Source organism: Clarias gariepinus, chromosome 2, assembly GCF_024256425.1.
Source record: "Clarias gariepinus isolate MV-2021 ecotype Netherlands chromosome 2, CGAR_prim_01v2, whole genome shotgun sequence".
Classification (NCBI taxonomy): Eukaryota; Metazoa; Chordata; class Actinopteri; order Siluriformes; family Clariidae; genus Clarias; species Clarias gariepinus.
Genome location: NC_071101.1, coordinates 13173038 through 13189495, shown reverse-complemented (window position 1 = coordinate 13189495; position 16458 = coordinate 13173038). Strand labels below are relative to the sequence as shown.

General features: G+C 38.4%; 1 protein-coding gene across 6 annotated transcripts in view; it reads right to left on the bottom strand.

Annotated features, from left to right (window-relative positions):
• The window catches only part of ppp3cb (protein phosphatase 3, catalytic subunit, beta isozyme), a 57490-nt gene extending 44397 nt beyond the window's left edge, over nt 1-13093 (bottom strand). For 5 of the 6 annotated variants that reach the window (XM_053488489.1, XM_053488523.1, XM_053488505.1 and 2 more), the window contains exon 1: nt 12833-13093. In XM_053488489.1, the coding sequence (XP_053344464.1) occupies nt 12833-12887 (55 nt within the window). In that variant the 5' untranslated portion in view covers nt 12888-13093. Of the gene's footprint in view, nt 1-12333; nt 12470-12832 lie in introns of those variants that run through there. The other variant, XM_053488514.1, reaches the window with a different exon arrangement.
• Nucleotides 13094-16458: the final 3365 nt, after the last annotated feature.

Below are 16458 nucleotides of genomic sequence, written 5' to 3'. Positions count from 1 at the left end.
GATATCATTGTTGAGAATGATTCACACTATGTAGTAACGGTGGTCTTACAACTTTGCGATAATGGCATTAAAATCTCCCTCATATTCATAATCTTCATCAATCATAAATACTACAAAACCCATACTGCATACTCTTAGAAGAAAATGAAAAGCTTCCCTGGACAAAACAGTCATTTAGTGAACTTGACCATATTAATAGTAAAAGAAACAAACAAATTAAAAAAATCAATAAATGCTATAATTTGCCTTTTTAAATGTGACCAAAATACTCGCTAATACATTAGTACCTCATCATACGAATTCCCCGTAAGAATGTTCGCCTTAAGAACTGAAATTTGAAAGAAATTTTCCCCAGCCATGTGAACCACATTTCAGCAGACATGCGATCGAACCGAGCCAAACCGAGTGCCACCTTGCTGATATGTTGCGCGTTTGTCTGGTTTGCGTCTACGTTGCACGTGCACATAACTTGCGCGCATGCCTGGGAGCCGTTTAAAACTTGTTTGCGTCTGCTGAAAGCCAAGTGAAGCAAGTTTACATAGTCCCGGTACCAAGAAAAAAACGGAGCCACTTTCATTTTTGTTTTTAAAGCGGCGATGCCAAGAGGAATCATCATTTTAAAAGGTTAAATAAGGTTTAATGTTTATTTATTTCATTATTTTACTCCATTTACGTGTCTTTTATAAATTCACTGATTGTTTTTCTATGCAAAAATATGCTTATAGTGTTGAAAATTCAAGTCAAGTCAAGTAGGCTTTAATTGTCATTTCAACCATATAAAATTCGGTACATGATGAAACTCAACAACGTTCCCCCAGGAACAAGGTGCTACATGCGTCATAAATTTACAACATAAAACTAACTAACAAAGAACCTAATTAGCTGACTTGCTAAGACAAAACAGATTAACATTATGAATTAACTGAAAGTAAGTAAGTCCTATAAATTGATAATATTGGTAATATTTTTACCAATTAGGGAATTGGTAAAAATTAGGGATACTTTATTTCCTATTGTAAAGCGCGTTTCGAAATTTGAATTTTCGAAATTTTAAATTCATATGCAGAGAGATCACTGGATTTTTTGCGTGCACATTTTTTGCCTATATACCTTCCTCTGACCTTTTTCAGATCCTTAGAATCAAATCAGGTCTCTATGGTAGGATAATATTAAGTCATGCATTTGACTCCGATCTGAAATCCCTCAAATGATCCATCATGTTTTTAAAATGACAATGTGTGAGTCCATTTGAGGATCTCAGCCTCTGATTCTGCTCCCTTCTGCTGGAGCGCTTAACAAATGGAAATACCATGAGTCAGCAGGAACAGCAGAGACGGCTCACTGCAGCTGCCTCCTGTCTTTCTTTTTCTTTTAATGACAAATATATACAGAACGCCCGCACTTATAGCAGTTGACCTCTGCAATTAAATCTCAACCCGGGGAAAACGAAAATACTTTCGGTACACGGAAAACACTTTTGCGCCATTGTTAAGATGGAGTAGCTTACAGTGCTGAAGTAAGCGCACAACAGGGAAATCACTATTCACCGAATGTGTGACTCATTCCATCGCTCTCTCTCTACAATAATCTCTTTGAAAGTGCATGTTCTTTAAATTCATAAGGACGTACCTTTAACCAGACTTAAAAAATGTCTTTACCACTCTGCATGGCTTCTGTAGTTTTTCTTTTCATGGTCTAATGCTTTTGAGATAAATAATATCAACAGCTTCACTGATGGCACTCGTAGATTTAAATCTGTCGTCTCCCAGTGTGATCACTTCCTTTCCACTACATTTAGCTGATGCGCTCTTAAAATTTGTTTAAACGTCTTTCTAAGCTGTGAAAATTATTTTTCATCATTGCAACTTACTTTACCCCTCTATGGTGAACTCCTATATCAAAAGACCCACTGCTCTGCTTAACTCCACCCAGTTCTGGCCAACTCTGGCATTCTCCATGCATGATTTATTTATTTATTTATTTATTTATTTTTTTTTTTTTTTTTTCCTAAATAAGGCTAGGCTAGCGGGTAGTAGCTAACTGCTAATGGCTAATCTAGTCTTCTTTATCTCTTAGTTTTACAGTACAGTATATCGCTAAACATTGAGCAAACCATCATAAATAAATGCTCTTACATATATCACCACTTATTGTGTTGATCATAAATGCAGCTTTAAAAGCACCTGAGAGTGGAGGTTTCTGGTTCTGATTGGCCAGGAAAATACACTTCCGCAACTTAAAAATGAGCCAGAAAAAAGCCAGCGCAGAAACTGACTTAATCAGTAACACGTGTGTTATGTTTTTTCCTACTGTATATTAATAATACTAAATTGCTTTATGATGGCGACACTGTTGCTAAGTGTTTAGCACTGTCGCCTTGCACTTCCAGGATCTGGGTTCAATTCCCAACTCAGGGTCCGTGAGTACATAAAGCTTGCATGTCCTTGGTGGGTTTTCCCTGGGTACTACGGCTTCCTCCCACAGTCCAAAGACATGCAGCTTAGACTAATCGGCATTCCCAAAAAGGCCTGTATTATGTGAATTTTGACTGGAAGTCCTACAACGGTTGTAAAATGGGAATAAATATATTGATCATTGGCCTGAATTAAGTTGTTAATGATTTTGTTTTAGTAAGAGAGAGGAACTGATACCAACCAAAACATTATAATTTCGACATTATAATTTCCACTTTTAAACCTGCACAAACTTTCAAGTAAAACTTGAAGGCAGCACTAGAGATACCCCCAAGCCAAATAAAGGTTTTGATAGGCAGTTAGGTGTTTTTAGCTTCCTATGGGGAACAACTGTAACAAGTTCCCTAAAAGGATCAAGCCAGAGAAATAAAGGCATTTCAAAAGTGTACACAAAGAAATATTTCCAGATGTAATAAACACATGCAATAAATCTCACTCACTCATCTTCTATACCGCTTTATCCTGTATTCAGGGTCACAGGGACCTGGAGCCTATTCCAGGAGGCTTAGGGCAGAAGGTACACCCTGCCTTCTGGACAGGGTGCCAATCCATCACAGGGCACACACACACATACACTCATTCACACACTATGGGCAATTTGGGAACGCTAATTGGCCTAACCTGCATATCTTTGGACTGTGGGAGGAAACCGTATTACACCCGGAGGAAACCTACCAAGCACGAGGAGAACATGCAAACTCCATGCACACAAAGATGGGAACCGAGCCTAGCCGAGAATCGAACCCGGACCCTGGAAGTACAAGGCGACAGTGCTAACCACTACACCACTGTGCCGCCTACAGTAAATCTTCCTGTTCATTTTTCAAGGCCTGTATTTGCATATTGGAGTCTGATTGGCTCTTCCATATTATGATGCAATAAGACTTGGCTTTGATGTGTTTTAAGCTTGATGATTTAAAGATTTTTTTGAACTACCAGGCGATCTGCTCACTTCAGTCTGATAAACAGAAAAGTCACATAAATTTTCTGTCTAATCAACGCACATCAGCTTTGTGTTTGAATCAACACGGTGGAAGCAAAACTGTTTTTTTCTTTGTCCCTTTTAGTCTAGGGTCTTACACATTAAATCATTTACATTTAGGCATTTGGCAGACGCTCTTATCCAGAGCGACTTACATTTTTATCTCATTACACATCTGAGCAGTTGAGGGTTAAGGGCCTTGCTCAAGAGCCCAACAGTGGCAACTTGGTGGTTGTGGGGTTTGAACCTGGGATCTTCCGAACCGTAGTCCAATGCTTTTACCACTGAGCTACCCCTGGCCCTTGCAAGTTCAAATCAACTGCAAGTTCCATAAGATCTGGCACAAGTGTTACTCCGGATGCCCTTTCAGTCACAACCCATTTTCTAACTGGGCTTGGGAGCAGCACCATAAAATTTTAAAGGGGAGCTTTAAAGTGAAATTTGCTTTTTAGTCATTTTTAGACATTGACATGGGCATCCAGCCTGTGTAAGCGCACACACACAAAATTCCATCCTGTTTTCCACTTTTTTCTTCTTTGTGTTTAACAGCGGTTGGAATCCATCAGGTTGCATTACCGCCATCTGTAGGCTTCATCTTCCCAGCCTCTTAAAGCTGAATTTCCAGTCCAGCCTTCTTTAAAAGAAACGTCAATGCTTCCTTTTCTCATCTTGTTTTGTCTTATTCTGTGTCTCAACCTCCTTATCTGCTTTTATCCGGCACTTTATCCACACACTCTACATATTCCCTCTCAGTATTGAGATGCTCTGAACCTTTGGTTGAAGTGCTGTAAGTTGCATCACCACTTTAAAGCCAGCTTTTCCAGTCCAGTTTTCCCCCTTTTCCTTTTTTCATTTTTGTATTGACCAAGGCTTTAATAGGCAAACCAGATTTCCCCCTATTGTGACCTCCTATATCAAAAGACCCTCTCCAGCTCTGCTTAACTCCACCCAGTTCTGCCCTACTCTGGCATTCTCCATGCATGATATTTACTTTTTTTTTCCAAGTAAATAAGGCTAGACTAGTGGGTAGTGGCTAACTGCTAATGCCTAATCTAGCCTTCTTTAGCTTTTAGTTTTACAGTATATCGCTAAACATTGAGCATACCATCATGAATAAATGCTCTTATATATATATTACCCCTTTTTGTGTTGTTTTGCAACTGAGCGTGGAGGTTTCTGGTTCCTGCGTTCTGATTGGCCAGGAAAACGCACTTCCGCAAAGGGGTCTTCAGCTGCGAGTCATTTAAAACTACAGACTCTGAAACAGTGCATTTGAAAAATGAGTGAAAGAAAATCAAGCATGATCTGAGTGGTATTTTACCTGGAACATTAACAGACGTGTGTTAGTATAACAGACAACTTGTTTAAAAAGAAGTATAATATGTGACCTTTAAAGCTGAACAAAGTAGGACGGGCTAATATTGAGCATGTAAGTGATAAATGTTATTGCATCATAATATGGACGAGCCAATCAGGTTCTGTTATGCAGATATTATTTTTTTATTGCAATGGTTTATAGGGTAAGGGTGTTGGGGGGAGATTTTTTTTTATCTTTGCATATGCATACAATCTGGATTTCCAGTCTTGTGGAAATGTTTCTGTGTCTTTTACTGTCGTTTAATGATATTTTAATAGAACTACCACATCAAGGAATGTATTATTTAATATAGAAGAAAAATGGTATTTTAAGTTTTGGGTAGTGTGTGTATGTGTGTGTGTGTAAGTGAAGCACAGAGCAAGCAAGAGGAAAACTAGGACAGAAGATCAGAGAGAGGATGGAGAAAAATTGACTCTAGGGAAAGTCTCCCTGTTACAATATAGCACATGATTGCTGAACTGGAACCAAAAGATCATCGGACACCTACTCGGAACTATCTCGAAACCTGTGTTACGACAAGCAGAAACACATTCAAATACTGCATGTAGTACTCGTCTCCTCTGCTTTTTTTTCTAGACCAAAAAAAACATAGGATGTATGTTAGAAAAAATAGTTGAGTCAGAATAAGAATATTGAACCTGGACAGGAAATATGTAAGAGAGTGTACATGCATGTTGATGTGTGTCACATGTCGTCCCAGATCAAGCGAAACTAACCATGCTTTTTGATAAAGCATTTTTTAAAGGCCTATTTAAAGTCATGCAATTAATGCATTCCATACACACGTACAGCCATCTGCACTTACACACATACACATGCACACAAATAGAAAGCCAGGCTGGCAGGTGGGACAGCATGCTGAGAAACAGAGCGCAAAACGAGCCAGTAAACACAGAGCTAGGATGACTGACAGCAGGAAAGAAGACAACAGCCAGGTCTGGAAGACAGACTGCTAGAGGAGAACGCTGGAAAACTGAAGAGCCATGTTGGACTTGAGGTAACTTCCTGCTTTAGCGTGGCCTCATTTGGCCAAAGCTCTGTCCCACTCCGTTCTCTTCGAACTCCTAGCTCTACTATGTGTGTTAAAACGGCTAAAATTATCCTTCCTCTCCTCTCTGTTCTCTCGTCCTTTCTTTCCTAGCCACCCCACAGATTGAACTACATTTTCACACTTCAGGTACGATTATGCTGTCCAAGACGAGTAACTTGCATGTTAGAAAAGACAAACAGACCCGCTGCATAACGCAAGTGATTTGACTTGGATTTTAAAACTTACAACCACTCTAACTTGAAAATGAATTCCATCTCCAAAAAATTATGATTTGTATTTAGATTCTGACTCCAAAGCTTATGACTTGTGCTTGGACATCAGAGCTCTTAATTCAATCGGCCTCAAGTATCAAAGTTTATGTTACTTGACACTGACTTCAATGCATATAATTTGCAACTCAAATTAGGACAAAAAGCTCAACTCAGACTGACTTAAAAATCAACTCTGACGTCAAAGCTTTATGACTTCTTACTCTTAACTCGGACTTTAATGCTTATGTCTTAACTCAAATCAGACTTGACAGAAAGTTTCCTGAAGCAAGTTACTGTTTAAAACTTGACCCAGAGTCAAAAGGTTGTTACTCACAACACAACTCAACAGCTATCAGATGACGAAACCCAGTTTTGACTTCAAAGCATAACTCAAATCAGACTTCAAAGATTATGTCTCACAACTCAACTATGACTTCAAAGCTTTTCAAAGATTCTTACCCTGATCCTGACTTGGAACTTACGATTCTCGGCATGGCTAAAGCGCTAATGCAAACAACTCTAGCTTTAATTTTTACGACTTCACTGTCTTCAAAGCTTTTGACTTTCAACTCAACTTGAACTTCCATCCCTATAACTCACAACTCAGGCTCACACTATACAATACATTTCTGACTTCAACATGACGAGGAATTTGTATCTATAAGATGTGATTCTGACTAATAACAGTTTAAACAAAATACTTTAAAGCTTATTGAGTTTCACAACAAATTTTAAGGATGAATGTTTTATTAGATTCTATTGGATTCAGTGTGATTTTATTGGAATTCTACCAAATAAATTGATAAAAAAAAGCTGTTTCATATGTGTTGATTTACAAATCCTACCAATTTGCAGTCCTCTTTTTAAAGTGTCTATCATAACACAACATACTGGAATAACGCTACTGCTCTTATCCTTTTTGACAGCTGCTTCGAGACACATGAGTTCTCTGGCCTAATTATTTCCAGAGTATTCTGAGCAGTAATAGCCATGATGGAAGTGTCACACTGTTGTCGACCTCCTAAACGCAATTCGGAGACACACAGACCCAGGAGCTGAAAGACTAGATGCAAGGTTTTATTAACTTTTTTTTCCTTCAGGGCAGCTTACAGGTGAGACAGAAGCCAATCCAATCAAAGAGATGAGTAGAGTTGCTCTGTGGTAGCTCAGGGATTGTAGCTTATAACCCTTCTTGTACTAGTGCAGGTGCTTAAAGCAATAGTTCATATACTATGAATGATACAGTTAGACTTAGGCAGGGTTAAATGATCTGCATTCTTTGATCACAACAGTGTGAGAATATTATGCATTTATACATCTGTGTATATTTGTGTAAATACCTGTATCATCATAAATCATCATAATCTCAAAGCGCTGGGGTTACTGTACAATTCCTGCTCCAGTGTTTCAGTAATAACTACATACCAAAGACATATCACTTACACTGCTAGATTCGGTGCTAAGCTGCACTTTACACTAATGATGTCGGTGTGCAGAAATCATTGCATCATCCACTGGCTACTGGCTACCAGGTATGTCACATCCTCTAGTGACACAACTACATTCAGCCCACAAGGCCCTGCAAGGTCATCTGCTCCAGTAAGGACAGCTTTCCGACATCACTGTTCTCTTATTCACCATTTTGGTAAAGCATGTGATGCTGTTCTGTTCATGACTAATATGAATACATTGCCAGGAAATAAAGTGCCAAAAACCAAAACGCTTAGTAGAAATACACCAATACAGTAAAAAGTGCAATAGAATAAATCCCCTACATACGAACAGGTTTCATTCCAAGAGCTCCAAGAGTAAGTCCAACAAACTAACATGTTCCTTGATCTTGTCTTTGCATTTTAGATTACGTTACATGTTAAAAAAAAACGCAATTTCTGCCATCTTTTCACCTCACTCCATTCTCTCACTTTTGTTTTTATCGTTATTGCTCGATTACTCTTAAGAGTATCAGCTTTATCGTCGCTGCTTGTATGTTTGCTTCTGGACATCATGAGATACACGCTGCACGAACATGACAATGTTAGCCAGACATATGATATAACCTTTGCATATCTTCGAAGGTCTGTAAATGTTCGAATGTTCATGTCTAGGAGACTTACTGTATTAAAAGCTCATGGAAAACTAAGAAAGCAACACGATCTGCCTCTGAGTGCGACAAGAGGAAGAATTCAAGTCGGTTTCTATAATACTGAAGCGATTTGCTGAAGTTTCAAGTTGCACTACTTACTAACAGATATTCCTGAAATACCCAATATCTTAATTATTACCACATGGGTACCCAGACTAACTCTCAGGTTCTTCTTAAAAGGTCTTTGGGTCATCTTTATGAATATAAGACTAATTACTGATTACTCTGTAAGGAAACCCAATAGACAGCTTTAGTATGAGGACTTATATAGTAAATTATTCCTGAAGATGTCTGGGGTATTCACATTTTCAGTGCTTTAGTTGGATGTGATGCCATCCCACATAAGTCTTTGGTTTGTACGGTACTGAAGACATCCTGCAGTCATATCTGTGCCTACTGGATAGCAGTTGAAGCACCATTCACAAAATGCATTGAGCACCAAATTGCCCATATTTGTGAAGGGTTTTAATAATTAATAATTGAAAAAAGAGAGATGGAGGGAACATGACACTAAATTTATTTTCTAAACATCGGATTTACAGATTCTGTTTTTATTTTACATGATCAGAAAAGCTAAGACAAGCACACAAAAATTTGTGTGGTCACCGTGATCTAGCGATGTTTGAGCACCACCTCACCCTTCCCTTGTCGTGAATGTAATTTGCTGTCTGTTCCAATTCTCATCCTATTTTCTTTTCTTGCAAAAACCTGGAACTGCCAAACTTACGTCATCAATCTTTACAAAATAGCCCATAATAATGAAGAGGGAATCACTATGGACGGTAAAATTATTTAATTAATAACATAAAACCTAACAGTTGTAAAGTACTCCCTTCCACTGGTGTGAAACCCTTAAATTAATCCTGGTGCAACAATTAGTGTCATGTGACCTGAGTAGAACTTCGTGCTCCTAAATGACTGCATTGTTTGCTAGACCTAACAAACAATCTGACAGACGTTCATGTTGTTCTCAAAAGGAATGGGAAAGGAAAAGATGACAGTGATGACGGTCCAGATGTGGAAAGATGATAGATATATATCTGAACTGTAACCACAGGTATTGAAACTATTGACCCAGAAGGTGAGAGTGAATAACAAATGTGTCTCAATACCCAAAAATATTTTGCACCTTTAAATGTTAGAAGAGTTGTGCAAAAAAATTACGAAAAATTAGCGAAAAGTTACGCAAGGCACTGCTCAACCATTTATACACAAACCAAAGACATCAGCACGAAATACAAAAACACCCGCAGAAATACACACAACAATATTACGATAATGGTCTAAACATTTTCCTCTCAAGCCAGGCATTATTTGGTGCATTGCATAGTCTAGTAGAGCCATGGTAGAGTTCTAGCCTTCTGCTAACAATAACACTTGTGTACTTTCAGATTTTTTCATCAATTTTTACTGTTTTTGTTTACAATAACCATAAAAGTTTCCTTTTTAAAACCGACTCTAAACTAATAATCTAATATCAGCACAAAGGCTTTGACATGTTTTTTAAATCCTAACGCAGTGAATAAAGCAAAAACTTCTTTAGCAAAATTTGTCTCAGAGCTCTACTGTTATCATAAAGATGACAATTGTGCATACTGAGCAAATAACAAGCAACTCATGAACATGTGCTTCTGCTACAATAAGACAAAGCTGGTGTGTTTCCTGTTTACGTGCTGGGCGAAGCAGCGGCGAAATAAAGATGCTGTAAATAGGCTGGCTGACAAACTAAAGCTAGCAATTAGCTAGCTAAAACATATAAGTCTTTTATACAGATAGTGTAAAGGATCTGTGACGGTAAAAACAAGGGGAAATTATTAGAAATATAGATGTTTCACTCAAATATGTTGGTAAAGTAATCAAAAAAAAAACTGACAATGAAGTTACACTTAGCATGAGTAGCAAATGGAATTTCCATGAATTCTGGCATTCTTAAGAATCAGACTGTCGCAAGTCATAAACTAAAAACTATCGAAAATGTATCTGTTGAGCATCAGATGTTGTAAACGGTGTGTTCTTGTGGTATGAACTATAAAGCGCTGATGAATAGAATACATTGTCTTTGTATTCAATGATCCTTTTGCATTTGTTTAGTTTCCGCGTGCAAAAAAAAAAAGATTTTTTGAAAAACTGACCCCTTCTAAACAAATTATTTTATCAGTGCACACAACTAAGGTTAACAGTTGTCTAAAGTAGCTAACATTTCGACAACAAAATATTATGCTAGCAGCTACAGATTGTTAGCACTTGCTAATTGCTTTGCGAAGTTGGTAATATACGTATAACAGCTAAGAGTATAAAAGTATAAATCTGACCAAAATCTGAATAAGAAAACATGTTCACCTCCTTGCCTTAAAGTGTCAGAATGAAGAAAACATTAAAAAGTTCAAGCATTAAATTTGTTAAGCTAGCTAGGACACTAGATAGATAGTATTTGTGTCAGCTTATGTTACAGTATGGCAGCACTGTTGCCTTGCGCCTCTAGGGTCCGTGTTCGATTCCTGCCTCGGGTCTGCGTGCATTAAGTTTGCATGTTCTCCCCGTGCTTAGAGAGTTTCCTACTTCGGTTTCCTCTCACAAAGGACATTGATGGCTCAGTGATAGGTTTCTCTACTGTTCAATTGGGGGTTCAATTCCCCCAATGCACAAACGGGATGCAGTGCCACTCCCAAGCCCGGATAAAATGGGATGCGTCAGGAAGGGCATCACCATAAAACCTGTGCCAAGTTGTGGCGAACCCTTGACCGGAGCTGCCGAAAAACCAACAACATCTCCGGTTTTCTCCTAGAGTCCAATGACATGCATATTATGCCAAGTGGCATTCCCAAATTGCCTGTAGTATGTGAATGCACATGCGAATGTTGACCGGAGGTCCTACCGGGGTCATAAAAATGGGAACCACTGGCCTTCACGGTCCCTTGTTGGACTACAGAGATTCCTATGTGGATGTTACAGTAAAGAAAGCTTGTTTTTTTTCCCCTAATGTTGTAATGTTCCTACTTGGTCGACACAGCTCTAACAATGACAAAAGCAGCATGAGCACTGCTATGAAGTCATCAATAGGTGACTAGCGTAGATATACTGTAAATATGACTGGTATAAAATATACAATAATGAAAACATTTATAAGACTCCATTTTCTGCAGGAATCTGCTGATCAATTCATAGTCGTTTTCTTTCATCTCTAAGGGGTCTACCCTTAAGAGGATAATTATCATATGAGCTGACATGGACAAAAAAAGCTATTGCAGTCTTCAAAATCTAGCCAGGATTTTATTGGGATCACCATCATCATCATCATGATACACGGTGACATTTAATACTCTTCTTTGAAAACGCTTTTGAGGAAGATTTCAGAGCTAGTGTGTGCCATATTATGATTATTTTATGCAGAATAGCATATGTTGCTGCACTATTTTGGTCGGCCACGGTCCCTCGGTGAGGGATAGCCCATTTAGAGTGGATTCCAATGAAACCCCTCCTGTTTCTCTCTCTCCCTCTCTTTCTCCCGTTCTCGTTTCCCTTCTGTCCGCTCGCTGACTGCCAACAGCCTCCCCAATGCCACACTGTCATCTTTAATAATGATGATATTAATATCACTAATTACTAATTCCATCAAGCAAAACAACACAAACGATATACTGTAAAAACAAAAAAAAAACAGCACTTTTTTTTTGCAATTGCTATAACACTCTTAAGCCTTGTTATTTGTTTTTCATCCGACATAAAGCACATTACGTATAGGTTTATAGTCACAACTAGCTGAAGCGTGTTAAAATCCGAAAACTGTGTGTGTGTGTGTGTGTGTGTGTGTATTAGCTAATACGATAAAGAAAGCCTATTTGTGCTAATGAAAATTAAACAATATAACAGATAATATGTGGATATCGTCTGTACAAGAAGTCCACGGGCATCTCACAGTCTATCAGCTATCAGACAGTATCGCTCAGGGTAAGCGAGCCGGGTCACGAGATAAAGCCCGAGATCGATCCATGGAGCGAGGCGGTAGTCTAAGGTCTTAATGAAATGAAATGAAAAGAAGATAAAGCAGTTCTACCTTTAGGTCGTCCTTTGGCTGCTGTCATCGTGAAAGTGGCAAGGACAAAGGTTTCATTGAAACAAAATGATGCTGATCTCCCTTTCTCTCTCTCTCTCTCTCTCTCTCTAGCAATTCACGCATTCACCACTAGCAGAAAGATGGTCTGAAGCTCATTAGCCAGCCTCCAGCCTCCAGCCTATCAGGGTACACCAAAAACGGATGACAAATGGGCCGTGGAGCATCAGCTCACTGATCTAAATAATAATACCATAATGATATACTGATATAATAACAATGGACCAATGCAACCACTACTGATTATTATTATTATTATTATCAGATCAGTCTATGTTTTTCCCCAGAAGGAAATGTGTGCAGAACAATCAGACAGCCGAGCCCACAGTTTGTAAATGCAGTTGATCATTTAATGACAGATGGAGACACGCAAGAGACGAGACACAAAAACATCCGGCTGAAGCGGGCGCGCGCCCGCCCGCCTGCTCGCGCACGCACTTACATTTGATGACCCTGTCGGTGGGGTTCAGACCCATGACTGCGTTGGACATGTTCATGGGGCTGTGGTGCTTTAGGAGGGCAGCGCGGGCCGCAGCAGCAGCAGCAGCATCACTCGGCGCGGCTCCGCTCCCCGCTCACCGGAGAAGGAGGAGGAGCAGGACGAAGAGGAGGAGGAGGATGATAGGGAGGTGCACGAGCTCGGCTCTTGTCGCAGAGATCACGCGCGCGCGAACAGACGGACAAACGCACGGAGACACGGATGCTGAAAGACACCGGGGAGGAGGGTGACGGTGGGGTGGTGGTGGGGGTGGGGTGGAGTGGGGTGGGGACTGTCCTAGCTACTCGCTCCGCTCTCTTCGGGCTTTCCTCTGGCTCCTCGGCGCGGAGTTTCTGCACCACCCCGGCATGATGGCGGAGGCAGGAACGCCCACGCACGCAAGCCGCTCGCGCGCAGTCACGCGCTGCCTCGTGCTGCCATCCGGCGGCAGACTCACACAGTGTGGGGAAGTGGGGTGAAGGGGTTTCCCTGGTCTCTCTCTTTCTCTTTCTCTGTTTCTTAACTTCCTCTGCGGGAATTGTTACCAAACTTTAACTTAGACTGTAAAAAAAAGTGCCTCCTTCTTTATCAGAACACAGTGGTTCTGCTCATGACTGGACATTAAATTCCATTCCACTTCAATTCTACTTTATTATTTGTACATAGTGGAAATTTTACAGCTTAAAAGTTTTCTATATTTGTATTATTTTATTATTATATTCCTATTTCATAGGTTACATTTTTGTTCGAATATTTTCTTTTTTATACTCTGTTTTTTATACTCTACTCTCTTTTTTCATACTCTATCAGTCTATGACTATCAGTCTAAGATCTATCTATCTATCTATTAGAGCTGGGCAATATGTAAGTTGAACTTATAAATTGAAAATATATAAATTGAATTTCCGATTTTTGAGACAAAATTAGATTTTCGATTTCATAATGATTATTTTTCTTAAAATGAATAAAACATAACTCTTTTTGGGATTAATAATAATGGGGTTGGTGAAGTGCAAGCTGCAGACCTAAATTACTTTTTCTAAAAAAAAATTGTAAAAAAAAAATATATATATATATATATATATATATATATATATAGAGAGAGAGAGAGAGAGAGAGAGAGAGATCTGTATGTATATAAAATAAGACGGAAATAAAGAGACGTTGTTGCTGTTGTAGTAATACAATAAAGTGATTTGTTTTGTAACTTTCAGAAACCAGTAGCAATAAAGAGAATATACGAATATAAGAATAAGACTAAAATATAAATGTAAGAATGTGGGTCTTGGGTGGTGCAAACAGTGCCAGGCAAACAAGTATCGTCAGTAAACAGGAAGTATAGTACAAATTATATTTATTCTATTTACAATTCTGGATGTAAAGTGTTCAGTGCATTATCAGCTACTCATGGAAAAAGGAAAAACATACAGTATGTGTATACATCTAGTGTATGTTTACATAGCTAGCTACCTGTGTGCTTGTCTGTACAATTATCTGTTTGTCTGTCTGTCCGTCCGTCCGTCCGTTCAGCTTTGTTTTCCTGTATGTCTATGCAAGCTAGTCATGCAAAATATACACAGGAAGCGACAGCCTTATTTGTAATATGAATATTCTTTATAAAATAAATAAATAAATACTTGACAAAAATATGAACTGTATTTTGTTGCTTTTTCATTTCACAAGTTTTTCATTTCCTTTAGAAAATCTAAAAGGTGCTCAAAATTTTTGTCCTTCGACATAATTACAAAGACAGTTTAGGATTAATTAGATTGTTAGTCCTTGTCTACAATAAACTATGTTTAAATTCAAAATGTGAAACATGATTTGTGAAGTTTGCATAATTGTGCCAAATGTGGTCTAATGTCAGCCCATTTTATGTATCTGTATTAATAATTAATAATGAAAAAAATAATTCGGTCCTAAATTTATTTAAACAGTCTTGTTAAAGTTAATTTAACATAGTATACACATGGAATATACAGTATTGTGTATGTTCCCTTTGTGCTACCAAAAAAATTGCACCAAGCTGATTCTTTATATCCTCCATGGCTCAGACCTGTTTTTCTGGCACATCCCATGGATGCCCGATCAGACTGAGTCAACATCTTCCACACTTTGTCAACTTTGTCACTTTGTCCACTCAATTTTTTTAGTGTGGAAGAGAGAATTATCCTGCTGAAAGAGGCCACTGTTATTAGGGAATACTGTTGTCCTGAAGCGGTGTGATTGGTCTGCAACAAAGGTTAGGTAGGAGGTAGATGTCAAAGTAACAGCAGGATGAATACCAGGTCCTGTGGTTTTCTAGCAGATTACTGCTGGCTTGTCTTGCTGGTCCTTCATGGTGCCATCTCTTCTCCAGGTAAAAGATGCACATGCATCCAGCCATTCACTTAACTTTTGTGATTCATCAGATCATGCCACCTTCTTCCATTGCTTCATTGTCTGGTTCTGACGCTCATGTTTTCAGTGTAGGTGCTTTCAGTGGTGGAACGTGGTCAGCATGGGTACTCTGACCTACACAACCTACACAAGTCTACACAACCGCTTACACGTCAAAATTATTTGGTCAAACCTGCAATGACATTATATCCAAATACATATACTTCAATACGGAGTTGGTCACACTTTCCCAGCTAAAACATTTTCCACCTTTCTTGAAAAGCTGTCTACAACATTTTTGAGTGTTTCCGTGGTAATTCGTGCCCATTCATTCTGTAGAGTATTTATGAGGTCAGGCAAACTCATCAAACCATGTCTTTATCACTCACACACACACACATGAACAAAAATACTAATCACTGTTATCATTATTATTATCACTATTATTACTACTATTTATTATTAGTATATTTGATTATAATCATTATAATTTATATATGCTTTTCTTTTTAATGCGTTCACAAGTCACATTATCTTCGACTTTAACTAAATATCTGCACTCTTTTATTTTATATACATTTGTTCAATATTACTCCTTTTTTAGTATTCTGATTTTGATCTCCTCTCTTATTTTATTTTTATTATTCTCTTCTTGTTTTTTAAATAATCTACTCCTGTTTTTTTTTTTTTTTTTTTTTTTGGTGACTTATTTCTAAGTTTTGGGAATAATAATATATATATTTGCAGTGCCAGTAAAGCACCTTTGAATCTTGAATTTTGGCCTTGCTTTGTGCTCTGGGGCTCAGTCACATTGGAATAGAAAAGGGCCTTCCCCAAATGTTGCCACAAAGTTGAAAGCATGCTATTATCCGAGATGTCTTGTTATGCGTAGCATTAAGATTGCCCTTCACTGGAGATAAGGGGCCTGATTAAAACACATACTTACATCTATAAAGTGTATCTCTGATCCTCTGTACTACCACTACTACTACTGTCTTAATACCATTTGAGACATCAATTGATTCCTATAAATGACCCTGTGAATGATCAGATATTTTTGAATGCCTTGGGGTATCAGTAACACCTAATGGATAAGTGTCTGACTTGCATTAAAGATAATGGATTGCGAAACCTTTACAATCAACTCCTGCTCGCTTATCCTGTCATTGGCGATATTCTCGTTTTGTATCGCGATATAACATATACTAATA